The sequence below is a fragment of the Musca autumnalis genome, unplaced genomic scaffold (assembly GCF_047663935.1).
Source record: "Musca autumnalis isolate F117 unplaced genomic scaffold, ASM4766393v1 scaffold_2, whole genome shotgun sequence".
NCBI classification, from domain to species: domain Eukaryota; kingdom Metazoa; phylum Arthropoda; class Insecta; order Diptera; family Muscidae; genus Musca; species Musca autumnalis.
Window position 1 is genome coordinate 146,812,472 of NW_027411755.1, and position 20,374 is coordinate 146,832,845.

At 39.0% G+C, this 20,374-nt stretch overlaps 1 protein-coding gene across 1 annotated transcript in view; it reads right to left on the reverse strand.

The window, feature by feature from the left end:
• Gyc32E (Guanylyl cyclase at 32E) overlaps window positions 1-20,374 on the reverse strand; it is a 309,145-nt gene that overhangs the window by 132,329 nt on the left and 156,442 nt on the right. Inside the window, exon 4 of the mRNA XM_073966075.1 lies at window positions 1,269-1,343. Coding sequence (XP_073822176.1) covers window positions 1,269-1,343 — 75 coding nt within the window. The remainder of the gene's footprint in view (window positions 1-1,268; window positions 1,344-20,374) is intronic.

Genomic DNA, 20,374 nt, shown 5'->3' on the forward strand with positions numbered 1-20,374 from the left:
TCCATCTATCACAACGTGATTAATTCGATTTCTTGTTCTTTGATCTGGCGACAGCCAGGTGCCATTATGAATATCGAGATGGTTAAACCTGGTACTGCTAACCACCATGTTTTTTGCAACAACAAAGTCTATCAGCCTCATACCATTGTCAGATGTTTCGCTGTGGAGACTGACCCCCTGTTTATGCATTTCGAAACGAAAATGTGTGCGCATGAAACACACCCAAACATTAGTTTTGCAAATATTATTTCCTTTGTTTTTGCTACAGAAAAAAAAAACAAATTTGAGAAACACAATCAAATTTGGTAGTTTTTCTTACGCATTCATTTCCTTATCGACATATGTATATAAACCGGCCCTGAATTTCCCGAGTGTTGGGTCAAAGATATTCTCCTTTCCAATTTTGGCATTAAAGTCGCCTAGTATAATTTTAATGTCATGGGCAGGGCAACGGTCATAAGTTTCTTCTAAGCGTTCGTAAAATATATCTTTGGTCTGTTCGTCCTTTTCTTCAGTGGGAGCATGAGCCCAAATAAAGCTGATGTTGAAGAATTTTGCTTTTAATCGAATTGCAGCGAGTCTTTCATTCACAGGGGTGAAGCTGGAGACCAGATGTTTTAACCTCCGACCAACTACAAATCCGCAACCAAACTCATGCTTTGTGTCATGACAGCTATAATACAGTGCGTCACCTATAGGTGTTGTTGCGGCGCTTTTCTCAATCCATCGTATTTCCTGTATGGCAGTAATGTCGGCCTTGTACTTTTCAAGAACATCTGCCAATGCGTAAACTGTACCTTCTCTATAAAGAGTGCGAACATTCCAGGTGCAGATTCGTAGATCGTGGTCCTTAATACGTTTGCATGGTACGTCAACTTTAGAGGGGTTTATTTTTCTTTTCTTTCGTTTTTTCATAGTAGGGTGTCAAAGGCAGCACCCCAGGTGACACCACGTGGAGGTCAGTGTCCCTTTGAGATGAAAGAGGGACCAAGATAAATCCTGGGCTTTGCCATGTTAAAGCTGGTCAGGACCGTTCCTTGGTATCTTCCATCCCCTATGGAGTTATGTAATGTGATGCGAAAACAACCGCTTTGTAACATTCTAAACTACATCCTATATGTATTATTTGTGCAAATTATTGTGCAATTTTTTTATAAAATTTATGAATGTAAGTTTGTATACATGTAATACATGTATGCAAGTGGTTGCAATATAATTATTAGACAGAATTGTAGTCAACCGAATGGTTCTCTGCTGACATTACTTACCTTTGAAGCTGGTGCCAAAGTCCTGGCGAATGTATGAAATGTATCTTTAGTGGACACAGTTGAATCGGCACATTTCTGTAATACACAAACACACACACAGACACACGAATTAAATGAATTTCAATTATAAGTTATGGGGCTAAAATTCTTGAGAAATGTATTTATACAGCGAATATTTCGTTATAAATTTGTAATAAGCCTTTGCTTTTCTACATGAATTGTAATTGATATTTAAATGAATATTTCATGGAAGCCAATGTAGCAATGGCAAATCATAAATTAGTTTTTATTGATGAATAATATTGAATTGAAAATTAATAGTTCCTACGAATAGATCACATTGGTATGGTTTGTAGTTAGCCTAGGGCGGATACGAACAGAAGCTAATGGTATGTTTCTCTAAGACGATTTGAAATAAAATTCGTTCGAATTACTACCAAACTCCTGTTGTAGTAGAAATGTTTGTGTGATTGAAAACAAAAATTAAACAAATATTTTTCAAAAAAACAGAATATGTATTTGAATCGTCTTAGTGAAACTGGCCTTAAATTCTTCAAAGAACAGTTATCGAGTGAGTTAAACGTACGATCGATAGGAGGAGAAAACATAGATTCGGATCACAAACATGTTACAGCAAAGGTTCGCATCCATATAGATGGGATTCTACCTAAAACATGGGTAAATACCAGGTAAGTACCCGATAAATTTGGGAAATAAAATTTTATTTCGAAATCAAAATTTATGGCCCGTTTCTCTAAGACGATTAAAAATCACATTCGTTCGAAGTACTACCAAACTCGTGTTATTGTAGGAAATTGTTGTTTAATTAAAATCAAAATTGGATCAAAAATTTGTTTAAAAAAACAACAGTTTGGTAGTAACTCGAACGAATTTGATTTCTAATCGTCTTAGTGAAACCGGCCATTAGTTTTTCGGTTAAACAGAAAATGAAAAAGAATACCAGATAAACGGTTTAACCACGCGGATTAAACTTGTGGTATGTCACATCGGTCGTTGTAGTTACTTGTGTGAAAAATTTAAGGATGAATTCAAAAATTATAGCTTTGTCGAGGAGGACTAAAATCTCAAGATTATCCACTGAAATCGTGGGCTAATTCATCTGATATATAATAAAGTTTGGATATCGATCGAGCATTTATGTCTACACTACAACAAACCACTTTAAAAGCTCTCAAAAATCAAAATTATGCTGTCACAATATATGAAAGATTTTCCAAAATTTGGACCAAAATTAATCATATTTTAACTTGCCCCGTATTCATAAAAAGGTAATTTTATTCATAGTCAGTTAAAATTTGCTAAAACACTGAGTCTAATTGTAACGACAAGTTGCCTCCGGTTGCTGGGATAGACGCACGGGGGTAGAGTTCGTCACCGAAAATTTATATTGAAGTGACTGAGAGTGAAAGAAAGAGTTTAGGTTACAAATTGTGAAGTTACACTTTATTGAACAACTAAATGTGCTACGCTATCTTAAACTACTTATCCTATTGCGCTGGGCAAGGCAAGGCTGGATCGTCTTGAATGTGGGCTGCTTCGCTGCTGTGGCGGTGGGGATGACGTCGGTGCCGCGGCTTATGTCGGTGTCGCAGTCGGCGATTCACCAGCTCTGTCGGTAAAGACTGGCGTCCATGCCCGCGACGGCTATTGACCAAGATAACGCACTCTTTGAATACGTTCTGGCCAACGACGGCTTTTGAGCCAGATATCGATCGCTTTTTCTTATGTTCTGGCCCACGACGGCTCTTGAACAAGATTTCGGACACGTTTTCTTACGTTTTGCCCCACGGCGGCTCTTGAATGGGGTTTCGATTATTCTTCCTTTTGTTCTGGTCCACGGCGGCTATTAAATGAGATTTCGGCCACTTTTCTTGTGTTCTGGCCCATGACGGCTCTTGAACGAGATTTCGGTCACTTTTCTTATGTTCTGGTCCACGACGGCTCTTGAACGAGATTTCGGACACTTGTCTTTATGTTTTGGCCCACGACGGCTATTGAACAAGATTCTATCACTTAATTTTATGTTATGGCCCACGACGGCTCTTGAACGGGATTTCGATCACTTTTCCTTATGTTCTGGCCCACGACAGCTCTTGAACGAGATTTCGGTCACTTTTCTTATGTTCTGGCCCACGACGGCTCTTGAACGAGATTTCGGTCACTTGTCTTTATGTTCTGGCCCACGACGGCTCTTGAACAAGATTCGATAACTTAACAGGTTGTCGTACACTTTTTCCTTAAGTTCAGGCCAACGACGGCTCTTGAACTTCGCGGCAAGATCTATCAAAATCACTTAATTTCTTAAGTTCAGACCAACGACGGTTCTTGAACTTCGCGGGGAAAATCCATAAAAATCACATAAGTTCTTAAGTTGGGACATCCGATTAAAGGTAGTGAACAAAGTACCAACTGACACCACATATATATCCAATGGATATAGACGATGTACAGCCAATTTAGACCGAAAATTAAAAAAAAAAACTTTAGAAATGCCTGAAACCGATAAATAGTCCGAAATTTAAAATTTTTGGTTGAGAAGATGCCTGGCGATATGAGGCCTTAGTGGCAATTTACAGGCAATTTGGCAGAAAATGCAGCTTCAACATTTAAAATACCTAAAATCGTGAACTCCGCAATATGTAGTGGATAAGTTGTAAACCCTAAATGCAAATAACAGCCAAATATGACAGAAAATGTAGACAAAATCTTTAGAACACATAAAATCGGGTGGTGACGTTATATGGCGGCTATTCAAAAATATGGACCTTATTCCGCAATTCTTGGTGAAGAATTTTTTAACGGCTGGGAACCACAAATGCCGAATTACAAAAACGTGGACTTATGTCTAAAATGTTTGGTGGAGTTTTTTTGCTACTGGAAACCCTAATACATCCAATTTAGGCTGAAAATGTAGATAAAAACTTAAAAATGCGTGAAATTGAGCGGTACCGTTATAGGGAGGTTATACCAAAACGTGTCCACACTTTTTGGTACCGAAGTTTTCCGACTACTATGTTTGTAGTAACAACGCAAATATATTCTTTCGTATATTTTATTCAGTTATCTGCTTTTGGTTCCTCTGTGTCCAGATTCTCAACCTGGCTGCTTGTATAAAACTGGACAGCTAAACAAATGCAGAGTGTCGAGCGGTGCGACATGTGTTGGGTATCGCATCATCAATTCGGGCCCCATAATTCGAATTGAGGCGGCTGCATCTTTCGGACTTTAACTGCGATAAAACCACTCGTGTTTGCCTTGGCAGCAGGCTTTTTTCTGCTGGATGAGGATGTGGTCTTCGAGTACGGCATTCATGCTGTATCTATGTACTGTATGTCCAGCTGCATCATTCAACTCTGCTTAGCCTTTTCAGACTCTAGAGCTTGTACCTTCAGATCTCTCTCTCCAGATCATTAAAATCTCTCCTGATGTGCCTGGGTGAAGAAAGCCCGACCGCTGGATCGTTGATGGGATTCTCACGGCGGTATCACCCAAACAGATAGGGCATTGATAACATATTTTTGTGTTGATGTACCGGTAAAATCTTCGTCTCCTGAAGATGGTCCAGAGGTGTCATGAGTAGGCAACCTCTTGCAGTCCTCAGGTTGGCATTCTGGCAGTTTTGAATATTCTTCCACTTCGTAGATCTCGTCGCAAATAGCTGAGGCGTGTCCGGATGACTTAAACATGCTATCGAACGTTACATTCAACATCTTGTCCGAGGGCAGCCTCGTTTCAGCCGTCCAGGTGTTGAACAGTGGATTTTGCGGCGGATATTTTCATATTTCTCAATTGGAAGGACTGCACTAAGTCAGTTATGTGGATATTTAACTTTTCACATACATATGTCATCGACGATAGGACCCGAAGCCAACATCGTACATATCGTCATATTGTCTTGGTCTTCTTATTATACACTACACCATAATATGGAGGGTATAATTGAATTTGTCATTCCGTTTGTAACAAATCGAAATATTCATGGGAGGCCCTACAAAGTATTTATATTTTTGATCAGGGTAAAATTTTAAGTCGATATAACCATCTGTCCATCTGTCCGTCTGTTGAAATCAAGCTCGTAATTTCTGAAATAGAGTTTTATAATTTGGTATAGAAGTTTCTATTACTCCTAAGATGTTGGGTATTGCAAATGGTTTTGATGTAGCCCCCATAAACGGTAGCAACCGAGATTCGGTATTTTGAAGGCTTTAGCCTTATTATCGCTCTAAAATGGCTGAAATTTGGTACTTTGTCTTCGTTGGGGGTACAAAACTTTGTCGATATAAGTCCACGCCTTCATAAAGCCTCGATAGAAAGGTACCTCCCGATTTTCGGAATTTTGTAGGTTGTGGCCACAATAATCCACCGAAATGGCTGAAATTTTGTAATTCGTCTTCATTTAGGGCGTAAAACTTATGATATGAATTTTGTCGGTATAGGTCCACGCTTTCATATAGCCCCCATAGGACGGTACCTCCTGATTTCCGTTATCTTGAAGGTTAACATCATTATCACACCGAAATGGCTAAAATTTGGTACTTAATCTTCGCTGTGGGTATAAAACTTTCCGCCCGAAATTTGTCTGTACAGGTCCACGCGTGACTATAGCTCCCATAGAACGGTACCTCCCGATTTTCCGTATTTTAAAGGTTGTTGCCTCAATAATACATCGAAATGGCTGAAATTTGGTTTTTAGTCTGCGTTTAGTCTTTTCGACTGAAATTCGTCGATATAGGTTCACGCCTTCACATAGGCCCCATAGGACGGTACCTCCCGATTTTCCATTCAGCCCCCGTAGAACGGTACCTCAAGATTTTCGGTGTTTTGAATGTTGTGGCCACAACAACCCACCGAAATGGCTAAAATTTGGTATTTAGTCTTCGTTGGGGGTATTAAACTAACTTTCCGTATAAAATTTGTCGGTATAGGTCCACGCCTTCATAAACGAAAGGAAACTAATTGTTCCATTTTACTTTCATACAACTCTTAACGCCATTCTTACTTGTTTCTGAATAAACAAATAACTAAAGTCCAATGTTTCAAACACGGGTGGAGGGAAGAGTCATGTCTATCATCGAACAGCTACTGATCGGTGGCACCGCCTGTTTTGGTTCAGTTATTTGTTTCTGAATAAACAAATAACTGGAGTCCAATGTTTCAAACACAGGTGGAGGGAAGAGTCATCTATATCATCGAACAGCTACTGTTCGGTGGCACCACCTGTTTTGGTTCAGCCCTCGACTGATATTTGTGGATATGGAGTGTAATGCTGTTGTGATGCTGTGCGTCTTCCGGAATCCATGGTAATGTTGACAACCGGGAAACTGCTTCTCATCGAGGAGAGGAGTAGTGCCTCTAGAATCTTCGCTAATGACGTGAAGAGGGAAATCGGCGTGTGCTATTCACCTCTGCTGTCATGCTTACCAGTAGAGCGACCACCCTGCCAACTTTCCAGGTTTCTAGTCTAATACAGATTGAGAACACTTGTTAAATACTCAACCTGGGGTTCGTCCAGTTGCTTAAGCATTACCATTGAGATTCCGTGGGACCCTAACGCTTTAGATAATTTCGCGTTTCGGGTGACTCATCGTAAATTATGGTGGTACTTCCTGGGCTCTTTTTTCCCTCATTACTCTGGGGGTGTTCTACAAACTAACGGTTAAAATAACACGCACAACTCTTATTATCGGTCACTGCGACGCAATTGAAAGTAACAGCCGTTCTATCATCCTTCTTTTCCGTATTTCGAGTAATCTGACCTGCACCTGTACCAATGTTGCAATGCTTCAGGTGGGCTAGCCACTTTTTCCGCTTATGTTCCCTTACTCTTGGGTATTCAGGTAATGTACGACGAAACTCATAACACTCATTAGTTAGTCCCATCGTCTCTGCTGGGAAATTTGGCCAGATTTCGGGTATTCGACTAGCAGGTATGTAGAGAGCGCCTGGAGCGGAAAAATCTCTGAGCTACCCGAGGGTCTGAGGAAATGGTAATTTAGCAAGTGGTTAAATCTCTGAACTCTTCCCACTCAGTTTTTCCATGGTTCAGAAAAGTACAGCGGTCAGAGGTTATGAAGTCGGGGGATCTGCTCACTGAGACTGAGTCAAGGTTGATGTCTGGCGAGCTGTGCAAAATATGAAGCTATCAATTTGTTTGGTCAGCGCTGTACCCTGTAGATCATGCACTCCAAAAGCGAAATAATGTTGGGCATATTATAAGGCAGAGCTTCAAATACTCACTCGAATTCCACTTGCGAGTGCAACTCTTCTCGAATTCGAGGATGTTGAGGGTGATAACTTGCACCTCTCCACCCAAACAATAACTTACCCCATCACCAAATAAACTTGCCCAACCCCCACCAAAAATTGCAACTAAAACAAGTAAGAACGGCGTTAAGTTCGGCCGGGTCGAACTTGTTATACCCTCCACCACAAGTTGTATTGAAGTAAAATGGATAATTAGTTTCCTTTCGTGTATGAAGAAGACTTAATACTAAATTTCAGCAATTTCGGTAAAACAATGTGAGACACCATGCTATTTCAAAACGTCGATCTATACCGACAAACTTCTGACGGAAAGCTTTTAGGCTCAAAGAAGACAAAATACCAAATTTCCTATATTTCGGTAAGAGAATGTGGCTAAAACTAAAAAAATACCGAAAATCAAGAAGTAAGCTTCTATGGGGATATAGGAAGACGTGGACCTATACTGATAATACACTTCTGGAATATTTTATAACTCTTGGAAGACGAAATAACGAATTTCAGCCATTTCGGTTGGATACTGACGTCACAATCTTCAGTATTACGAAAGTCCGGAGGTACCGTTCTATGGGGGCTATATCGAAACGTGGACCTATACCGACGAATTTTAGTCAGAAATGGGGCAATATGAAAGCGTGGACCTGTACAGACATATTTCTGGCGAACAGTTTTACATCACATTGAAGACTAAATACCAAATTTCAGCCATTTTGGTGGAATATTGAAGACACAACCTTCAAAATACGAAAAATCGGGAGGTACTTTTCCATGGGGGCTCTATGAAGACGTGGACCTATACCGACAAATTAAAAGAGGAAGTTTGAGTATCCCCCACGAAGTCTAAATAACAAATTTCAGCCATTTCGGTGGAATATTGAGGCCACAACGTTCAAAATACCGAAAATCGGGAGGTACCGTTCTATGGGGGCTATATGAAGGCATGGATCGATATATCCCATTTTCAATACCAACCATCCTGCAAGTAATAAAAACTACTGTACCAAATTTTGACTCTCTATCTTTAAAATTGTGAGCTGTATATTGATTTCAGACAGACGGACGGACTGACGGACGGACAGGCGGACATGGTCCAATCGACATAGGATTTTATGCTGATCAATAATATATATATATATATATAATGATATATATATATATATATATATATATATATATAATGATATAATGACAAATTTAATTTAATTTAAAACTTACACACTCCCCCCAATTTTCACTCGTTATATAAATCGGAACTCTGAATACAGGACAGATATTCATCGGCGGTATGCACACATTAAACAACTCAATCACGACTGTCCCAAACTTTAGAACTGCACCCATACATTTCATGTATGGGTAGCTAGAGTCAAGCTCATGCGAGATAGGCCGATACTGGACTGCCCATCGCTGTACTCTTTTGGTCATTGCCTAAAACGGAATGATCGTGATGAGTATTGAGACGAAATAATGTCGTGCATATAACGCAAGGCGCAGCTATTCATCGATGATATGCATTCAGTAAATAATTCTACCACGACAGTCCCACACTTTAGTGCTACCCCATAAACTCCATGTATGGTTGACTAGAGTCAAGCTCACGAACAGACAGGTTTATAAGGAAGACAAATTATGTTCCTCATCGGCTTATTGCCCGATCCTTCCGCAAAATATTATAACCATCGCAACGTTGCAAGCTACAGGTGACTGTCAGCTTTGTTTCCACCACGATGTTCCACCGACTCGTAAAATCTACGATTTCACTGACTTAGTTGCAGATACCGTTGCAATTGAATTGCAGGAGTAAAGCTTCGGGGTGCTAAATAATTACATGTGGTGTTTGATGCTACTTTTGTTGTTGTTGGGGAGACTGCGGAGGTGTTTTGTATTCCGACGACGAAGTTGGAGTTCCACTGGGAGGTGATCTGGCGCAGCAAGCAGCAACATAACTCATATTGCAGTAGTTCTGGAGGCGACTAAGACCAAATGTCTTAACTAGGACAGAAAATGCACATAAAAATGTCGTCAAATTGGCGGCACCTTTATATGAAGGCTATATGCAAGTGTGAACCTATATATCCCAGACAGGACAAGGGAGACTTCTCTCATATCAATGAGGGCACCTGATTCATATAAGCTCAATGATATGGGACCTATAGATTACCGCCGAGTCCGAACGGCGTGTCCTAAGACACCAATTGTAGAGAAGTTTTACATGGCTGAAATACTCAGAAAATGTGGCCAACATTACTGAGGGGTATTTTGCCACCGATGAAGATTTGATATTGCCTGACCGGGGAATCGAACACACGACCTTCAGCTTGCAAGACGGGTGTGCATACCATTGCACGACTGTGTAACCCCTAATAACAGATAGTTCGATCAAAAACGTAACTCAAAATACCGAAAATCTGGACTATACCAAAACGTGGGCCGATATACCTCATCTTCGAATTTAACCTGCCTATGACAAAAATATAATCGGGTGAAAAATGTAGCGTTCTAGCTAAATTATTTCGGACGCTAGAGTGATTACAACAGATGGACAGACGAATATACATACATAAATACATACATACATGCACATACACCGACGTAACCATAGGATAGGATATTAGCTTATGTCACACATTTCTTAATTTTTGAGTAAAATTTTAAACTGTTTTAAATTTTTCAAGAAATATCTAAAGTATTTGGAGGAAGTATTACAGATTATACAACATTGGTATAATTATTGTCCAACATATTTGAAAATATAAAAATAATGAACAAGTTAGACTTTTTGAGCAATTTTCTGCATAGTTGTTGTTAGGATTTAAGGCGTTTTTAAGCGTTTAATTGTTATTTTAGGCTGACTGTAAGTTCGACTGAGTGAGTTCGGAATAATACGTGTATTTGTATTCGTTGAACGTTTGTAGCATATTACGTCCAAGACTTTGGCTTATAAACGACATCTAGAAAAAACATTATTTCGATCTTTTGTTTTTGGATTTTTTTATAACAGATATTCAAAAATAAAAGATAAAATCGTTGTTTAATCTTTGTGGTTTTAAATTCTGTGTATTTTCTCTAACACGTTTTAGTAATGAACTATTCTGGACATCTTAACAATTAAAAATTTATTATGGTTGAAATTTGCAACAACAAAAAAAACTATATCAACCATTTTTTATTTTTTATGTTCCATCGCAGTGTCGTCCTTTGAGATTATTTGAAATTGATCTCTTGGTACAAATTAGTGAATGTCTATGGGACAAACAAAATTTCTGTCGTATTTTTTTTTTGAACTTTCGAATGTTAATAAAATCAAGATTATTGAGCTTGCATATTATTTCCAATATTTCGAAATTACATTAAACTTCATCTTAAGCGATTTCTCTGTCGATTACTCTTTGAATAAAACCAGAAGAAAACGTCATAGAAACCCACAACAATTGTATTTTGGGAAGTGCCTTTAATGGATGCACATTTCTATGAATATTCCGTTTGCCTTCTTCGGCAAATGACTCGGAAAACCAGTCGGAAACAGACAGAATATAAACAATTTTAATCCTTTAACCCAAAAACTATGTATTATGAGTTTTTAAGAATTTTATAGCCATTTTCGGACGTTTGAACTTGCCAACCAAACTTGGATTTGTATCATTGATCACAAGTGTTGCGGAGGAGGTACCTAAGGAAATGGACAGGACCGACATGGTTCATTTTGGAAGTATATCTTATTTTGGGAGTCGTTCCTTTTAAAAGATACTTCAGTTCCTCTCAGTATAATTTTCAGATTTTGGATCATTATGGCAGGAAATAGGGACTTGCAATGTTTGAGCCAAATCTGTTGCTTCGTTCAAGAAAAATCGCGCATACCACTTTAGATAAAATTCTTGAAATTTGGGGGGAAATACCAGAAGGAGTAGACCGAAAAGCACCATCTTCGAACTTTATATAAGGCTCTCAGAAATATTGCGATATACAAAGTTTGGCCCAATGTACTATTCGGTTCGAAAGTTGTCGTGCGCATCAGCCACTACACGTGGTGGCCGTAGGTGTTCTTTACAGCTTTCGGGCCATTTTCTCTAGAAGTATGTACTTGCCTCTGAAAAAACTTGTACCGCAGTAATAGGGGTCCCGAGAACACTTGTTGCAAAAAGTAAAATGTTCCCAGAGAGGTCTTTTTATACCCTCCACCATAGGATGGGGGTATATTAAAATTGTCACTACGTTTGTAACTACTCGAAATAATCATTGTAGACCCCACAAAGTATATATATTCTTGATCAGCGTGCAATTCTACATCGATATAGCCATGTCCGTCCGTCTGTCCGTCTGTGGAAATCACTCTAGCGTCCGAACGGATTGACGTAGGTTGATGAAATTTTGGGAAAATATGTTATATTTACGTAGGACTTTTGGTATTGAAAGTGGGCTATGTAGGTCCACGCTTTCGTATAGCCCCCATACAAAATGACGCGTGACGCGTTGTCGTTTTAAGGAATTTTTAAGATATTTGGCCCATTTTACCACCGAATTGGTTGTAATTTGGTACTTTGTGTCTCCAGAGGCCAAAAAATATTCCTACGAAAGTTGGGTTATATAGGTCCACGTTTTGGTATAGCCCCCATATAAGGCCCCTTGAAAAGTACGCGTCATTTTAATACATTTTGAATGTGTTAGACCCATTTGCCCACAGAATTGGTTGTAATTTGGTATTTTGTGTCTTCAGAGGCCAGAAAACATTCCTACCAAAGTTGGGTTATATAGGTCCACGTTTTGGTATAGCCCCCACATAAGGCCCCTTGAAAAGTACGCGTCATTTTAATATATTTTGAATGTATTAGACCCACTTAACCAAAGAATCGGTTGTAACTTTGTATTTTGTGTTTCTAGAGGCTAAGAAACATTTCTACCATAAAATGTTTATATAGGTCCACGTGTTGATATAGCCCCCATAATACAATATCTGCCGATTTTCGATATTTTGAAGGTTTTAGCCTCATTATCACACCGATATGGCTGAAATTTGGTATTTAGTCTTCTTTAGGCGTATAAAACTTTCCCCCAGAAATTTGTAGGTATAGGTCCACGCCATCATATAGCCCCCATAGAACGGTAACTTTCGAATTTCGGTATTTTGAAGGTTGTGGCCACATTAATCCACCGAAATGGCTAAAATTTGTGGTGGAGGGTATAAAAAGTTCGGCCCGACCGAACTTAACGCTTTTCTTACTTGTTATTTACTAATTTTTACTTTTAACTAAATTACTTTTAACTAACTAATTTATTTATTTAATATTTTTACTTTTAACTAAATCATTAGCATAAAGGTAGTTAAGCCATGACTACTGAGGTCATAAGCTTACACTGGTATAATTACTAATTGTCCAGAGAGGTCTTAAACTGCACATCTCTAAACATTTTTGAAATACTCGTGGAGGGATACCGAAAGTGTGGATCGATATGGTCCAAAATTTGGTCCAATTTCAGACTATTTGGAATCGATTAAGCAATGTCCGTCCGTCTGTCTGTCTGGCTGGCTGGTGCGCACGATAACTCTCGAACGGATCAACCGATTCGATCAAAAATTTGACTTTCGTAATATTTTGTCCAAACTTAGTGTAAGTTCGAAGATGGGTTATATCGGTCCACTCCTTCCGGTACCTCCCCCACAAAAGTTCAAAAATGTTGGGAAATTTTGTACGTACGAAAACTCTTGAAGGGAGTAACCGATTTAGTCCATACTTTGCAAATCGTGAAATGTCTACCAGACTTAGATGAGGTTCCAATATGGACTCAATCGGTCCACTCCTTCGGGTACCTCCCACACAACATTTAGGATAAGTTCAGTTTAGGATTTGCTCACGAATCGCTTTGATTTTAGCAACTTGTATTCACTGCCCCCCATACGACGATTTAAGTTTCATCAGGGGCAAGTCCACATTTCCTGAGTAAATAGCCTGAAAGTTGCAAAAACGCCGATGACACCGTGTGAGGTGGTTGGATCGCAAGATAACTCTCGAACAGATCTGCCGATACGGTCCAAAATTTGGCCTTATTTTGTCGAAACATAGTTTAAGTTCGAAGATAAGCCATATCGCTCCACTCCTTTAGGTACCTCCCCCACAAAAGTTTAAAAATGTTCGGAAAAATTGTTCGTATGGTAACTGTTTAAGTTAAATAGTTTATTTGCATTATTAGTTTCATTTACAACGGCCAATCTGTTGTGGTCTACATTATCGTTAAAATCTGCAAGCTCCTTATTGTTACATCCTTGTAACATTTACATCGCAGATTTTAACGATAATTCTTTCGTTGAGTTCCTTTGACATTTTCCCACCTCTCATCATCTACTTTTACTTTTTATCGGATCGTTGAACGCTATCGAAGCTTTTTTGTAAGCATCTGCAAGATCGTTGCAAAATACTAAGGTAATATCGTTACCACAAACCCTCTTTTATTTATTCAATAAAAACCATTTGACTTATAGTCAAACAAATCATAAACATAAAAACTGCCTTTTATTTCTCTCTTTTTTTTTCTTTTATTTACATCGACGTAAACATTTGGTCTCTTCGAACCGCGTATTGAGTCGGTGTTGTTGGTGCCTTTTGCTAATCGGTTCGTTTGCTCTCCTTTCACAGCAAACAACATAACATCCATACATCAATCCATCCTACAGTCCACCCAACTATCAATCCATTCCCCTTTACACTTTTACCTCATCAACAAAACAGGTACGTAAAGTGTTTAAGTGATAATAGAAAAATACCTAAAATTGAAAGTGAAAAAAAGTAACAATTGTTTGTGCCGCGATCGCTGTTTGGCTGTCTTACAACGCGTCGCGCATCCCCCCCTCCCGTATCAATCGTTTTGTCGTGTGCCTTTACCACGAAATTTACAAGTGAAAAAGAAAAAAATTGTAACATCCAAATAAAACCAAAAGGGATAAGTAACATTTATTTTTTTGCTATTTTTTGTTGCAAAAAATACTCGGATTTTATCCTATAAATTGTGGTGGAATAGTGCACAAAATTAAATAAATCGTTAATAAGTGTACTAAAATTAGTGCAAAAAGAACCGCCCATTTTGATATATTAATTGTACCAAAATTGCATTTTTTATTCCCCACATAATTTACGTTTGTTTGGTTATTAGCAAGTGAACAGCATACATTCGTTTATACGTACATACGCTAATAAACATACATACGTACACTCATATCGTTGAGTCAGTCGGTCGGCCAGTCGCTTGGTCGTTTGCCTGTTTGCTTGCTAGTTGATACACACACACACTGTATACCCCCATACCAGCTGTGCGGTGTTTTTGTCCTCTCTTTTTTCTTTTTCGTTAAGTAGTGGTATCCCAGCAAACATTTTTTGGGAAAACATATTTAGTACACGCAAATAAAATAATTTAATATATTGAAATATTTTTTGGTAAATATTTTTGAGTGTGATACGGGAGTGTTATTTAAATATTTTTGGAAATTAAAAAATCGTGTACACCCTACACTCGGTCAATTCGACTTTTTAATAAATAAAGTGATTTTTTGACCTTTTGTGAAAAATCAATTATTTTTATTAAAATTTTCGAGAATTTTTATTTTGATTTAATTTGCTTTTGTGGTTTTTTGGTCCACATTCACCCTACAATCGGTAGTAGTGAGCCTAATTGAGGTATTTTCGCGAATTAAATCATAAAATCTCGGTATTTTCGGTTGAAAATAATAATTTTAATTAAATATTTTGAATTTTGGTACGGTTTCGGTACGTGAAATTACGGTTTTTTCAATTTTGGGAAGAAAATATTTGAATTTTTTGAAATATTTATATATATTTTTGATTTTTTACATATATTTTTGATATTTTATATACGATTTTCGACCTTTTATATATTTTTGATTTCTATTCGATTTCTTTTGATTTTTATTCGATTTTTTCGAAGTTTTCTTGAAATTTTCTGAACTTTTTGGTGGTTTTTAACTTTTTTGCCGAAACTTTGTGGATTTTTTGATATTTTCTGCATTCCTTTGGTAGAATTTCTGAAAGCTCGTGTGTTTAGATACTAATTGAGTATTTCTAAACTGCTTTCTTGTGAAAACTGTTTCCTGTTTTTGAGATTTTAATTTCTTTTCGGGTATTTTCGTGACTCTATAGTGAGTTTTGAAGTAGATTTTTGGAAATTCAGTACAAATTCCAAAATATTTTTGGCAGTTTAGCGATTTTTGTGCTTCTTTCGCTTTTGAACTTTCTTTTGAGTGATTTTTTCGGACTTTAGTTGAATTTTTTTTGATAATTCAAAATGTCAGTCACTCCATTGTATCTTTTTATCAGAGCATCGGACGCTATAGTAACATTCGAGTCTCATTACAGTGCTCTTAAGCCTGAAGAGATAGACGAATATGGGTTAGAAGTCCGTAAAGAAGAAATTCAAAAGTTATGGGTAAAGACACAGGAGATGTTTGAAAAGTGTCTTGATTTTGTGATGTCTTCCGGTGATACGAAAAAGGAGGATATTGAATCGGTTGACAATAAGTATGATGTAGCTTATCAGACTTACTTGAGATGTTTGTCTGCTATACGAAGTCAGATAGGTAAACTTAAAAGGTCGCATAGACATTCGTTGAACGATTCGGTTGCCTCTTTAGCGCAACAATCGGTTGTCTCTTTAGCGCAACAATCGGTTGCTAGTCCACTAGAAGCGAGAGGTAATCTTAGTACTTCTACTCAGGTTTCACGTGAAGTGGGAACCCAAGTTGATCCTCCTAATACTTTGTCTTTTAGGAGTCTTGGTTTAGATGATATTCCCAGTGATAGCGTTCATAACCTAGCACTTCCACCGTGTGATGTGGATATTTTTGAGGGCGACTTTCATTCTTGGCCCACATTCCGCGACTTGTTCACAGCCATATATATTAAATCTTCTCGGCTTAGCGATGTCGAACGCTTGTGTTATTTGGTTCGGAAGACTAGTGGTGAGGCTCGTGAGATAGTTTCCAAATTTCCATTAACTAATAGTAGTTTTGTTCTTGCGTGGAAATCTTTGAAGGATACTTACGACAATCCTCGTGTTATAGTACACAATCAATTGAAAATCCTTTTCTCTCTTCCGGTACTCGATAGTGAAACTTGTTCGAATTTGAAATCGTTACAGCGTGGCATAAATGGATGCCTGTCGGCAATGTCCATTTATGATATTTCGACGGATAATTGGGATCCGATCATAGTGTTTATGTGCCTGCAACGGCTTCCTAAGCTCACACAAACCTTATGGGAACAAAGTGTGAAAAATAAATCTTCCTTGTCCTCGTGGAAAGATTTAGATGCGTTTTTGTCGGAGCGGATCCAAACGCTCATGTGTCTTCACGACATGCGCGGAAATGACGCAAAGCGCACAACTAAAAAAGTGCAATCGCATTATACTAATGCAGATTCCTCGGCACCCTCTCAACCTTCTCGTGTTTCCAACGATCCTAAATCGTCGAGAAAATCTGGTTGTGTGCTTTGTCCAAATAAAGCTCATAGATTATTTGAATGTCAGCGATTCCAAAATCAGTCCTCTACGGAACGGTATAAAATAGTTAAACGGTTCCAATTGTGTGTGAATTGTCTACGTAGAGGACATGGAGTAAAAAAGTGTGATAGTAGTCGTCGTTGTTCCAAATGTAATCAACCTCATCACACCTTATTACATCGCCTAGATACCCAATCGAATACATCGGCTCCGGGTAATACCGTCGCGACAAATTCAAGATCTGTCGATCCCCCTTCTTCATCGGAGCAACCTAGACCATCCACATCGGCTGGGTGTCTACCTCGTCAGTCCTTTCATGTAGCACAAAACAAATCGGTTTTGTTAGGAACAGCCATGGTTAATATTGTTCATCATGGTGTTTCCTATTCGGCTAGGGCGCTTATAGATCCTGCATCTGAGTCGTCATTCTTGTCTGAGCGACTTCAGAATCGTTTAAAACTTCCGGTGCATTCCACTACTGCTTCTATTTCGGGTGTGAATTGTACTGTATCGGCCACTTCTCGAAAAATTTGTTCGTTGAAAATTGGAAGTCCTCTCGATAGCCGTCTTATTTTGGAGACGACGGCGTTGGTTTTGCCTTTGATTTCGGGAAATATTCCCTCGTTTACTGTCAGCTCGGATTTAAGAGCACAACTACCTGATTTGCGGCTTGCTGATGTCAACTTATTTGACCCTCGGCCCGTAGATCTTTTACTAGGTGCTGATCTCTATCCGAAGATCTTATTAGATGGTTGTCGACCCATTCTTTCTGGTACTTTGCTGGCCCAAAATTCGGTGTTTGGTTGGTTAGTTACCGGTCCTGTCCCTACGACCGAGGTTCGAACATTCGCGACTAAAATTGACGTGATAGAAGAAGACAGCATTAATAAAACTCTTTTGCGTTTTTGGGAGCTAGAGGAACCTCCAAAACGGAATATGATGTCTCCTTCTGATCGTTTTTGCGAAGATAATTATATAAAAACCACGCGCAGAATGTCGGACGGTAGATATATAGTAACACTGCCAATTAAACCTGACGTTAATCCTAATGAATTTTTGGGTAGGTCGCGAGAAACCGTTTTTAAGCAATACCTTAGAAATGAATCGTCTTTATTGAGAAAATCGGACGTTAAGGTTGTTTATGACGCGGTCCTACAAGAATATTTAGATCTTGACCACATGAGGTTAGTATCCCCCAGTTCCTCTAATGATGCTTTATCTTCTTATTTGCCTCACCATCCCGTCATAAACCCTGATAAACAGACCACTAAACTTCGGGTAGTCTTTAACACTTCCTTCAAAACATCTAGCGGGAATAGTCTGAACGACTTGCTTTATGTCGGACCCACTTTGCAGCTTGATTTAGTCTTGCTGATTCTGCGGTGGCGTGTTTTTAAATATGTTTTCAATTCGGACATTACCCAGATGTATAGGCAGATTCGCGTCGATCCAGTATACAGATGGGTTCAGTATACTCCTGATTGTTCGGCTGAACTCCATGTTTTTTCCGATGCCTCGGAAAAAGCATACGCGGGGGTAATTTATATTAGAATTGAGTCCCCTAGTGGAGATATTTTCGTCCATTTACTATCGTGTAAAACTAGGGTGGCCCCCATAAAATCAATTTCTCTGCCACGTTTAGAACTCTGTGGTGCTGTTTTGGCTTCTGAGCTTCTAAAAACCATAGTTCGGGAAATTGATATTGAGTTTCGTCAGGTTTATTGTTGGACGGACTCAACTGTAGTCCTCTCCTGGTTACGAAAAACTCCTTCGACTTGGACTACGTTTGTAGCTAATCGGGTTTGTCGTATCCAAGAAAACGTTGGTAATCACAATTGGTACCACGTTAAATCTGAGGATAATCCCGCTGATTTGGGAAGTCGCGGTCTTGCTCCTTCTGATCTAGCCAATTCCTCTCTTTGGTGGCATGGGCCACATTGGCTTAGTGATCAAAAATCTAAATGGTCAATTCGTGATCTGTCGGCACTTGAAACCGATAATGAAAAGCGTTCGGTGAAAAGTCATGCCTCTTTCATTACGAGTTCTGAGGACTTTCTTGCTAGGTTCTCTTGCTTAGGTAGAGCTCTTCGTGTTGTCTCGTATATATTTAGATTCTTCCATCGTACTCATCCAAGACATAGAAGTAATTTTGTTTACACCGACACCACCATTGCTTCGTCGGAAGTCCATTTCGCCCGTACTAGATTGATAACTTTCGCACAAAAAATGTACTATGCGGACGAATATAGGGATTTATTAGAAAGAAATCCGCTTAATAGTAAGAGTCCTTTGGTTCCTCTTAACCCCTACTTGGATGATTATGGCATAATTCGTATGAATGGAAGATTAGTTAACTCACCTACTCTTGCGAATACGGAAAGGCATCCGATAATACTGCCCTATCATAGTCGCTTTGTAAAGCTTTTAGTGGAATTTGTCCACAAGATTTCCGTTCATGGAGGAAATCAGTTGATGTTGAGGATTCTTAGAATTGAATATTGGGTTCCTCGACTAAAAAGTATGATTCGTTCGGTTATTAATCGTTGCAGAATTTGCATATTAGAAAAGAAGCGTTCTAGAAGCCAAGTTATGGCTGCGCTTCCGCCGGAACGAACCGTGATTAATAGGCCTTTTACTACAACTGGTGTAGATTTCGCTGGGCCTTTCGATGTCAAATCCTTTACGGGTCGTGCCTGTAAAATTACTAAAGGGTACGTTTGCGTTTTCGTGTGCTTCTCTACGAAAGCGATTCATTTGGAAGCAGTCTCAGATTTTATCGACTCCAAATTTCTTGGCAGCATTTCATAGGTTTGTTGCTCGTCGTGGTTGTCCTCGGTCCGTATTGTCGGACAATGGTACGAATTTTGTCGGGGCTTCCAGAGAAATAGAAAGAGATTTTAGGTCGTTTCTTCGAGAATGTTCAGGGACTGTTTCATCTAATTATGCAGTTCAAGGCCTATCGTGGCAATTTATTCCAGCTGGGGCTCCACATATGGGTGGGCTCTGGGAAGCTGGAGTAAAAAGTTTTAAATTGCATTTTCGAAAACAGGCTCGAACTCTCCGCTACACTTTCGAAGAGTTGCTACGGTTTTAGCGAGAATCGAAGCTTGTCTGAATTCTCGACCGCTTTGTCCTATGTCAGATAGTTCTACTGACATCGTTGCCTTGACTCCAGGACACTTCTTGATCGGTGCCCCTTTGCTCGCTCCTCCAGAACCCCTAATAACTGAACAGCCCTTGTCAATAGTAAACAGGTTTCGAAAAGTTCAGGCTTTGGTTCATCAATTTTGTTTGAGATGGAAGGAGGAGTATTTAAAAAGTCT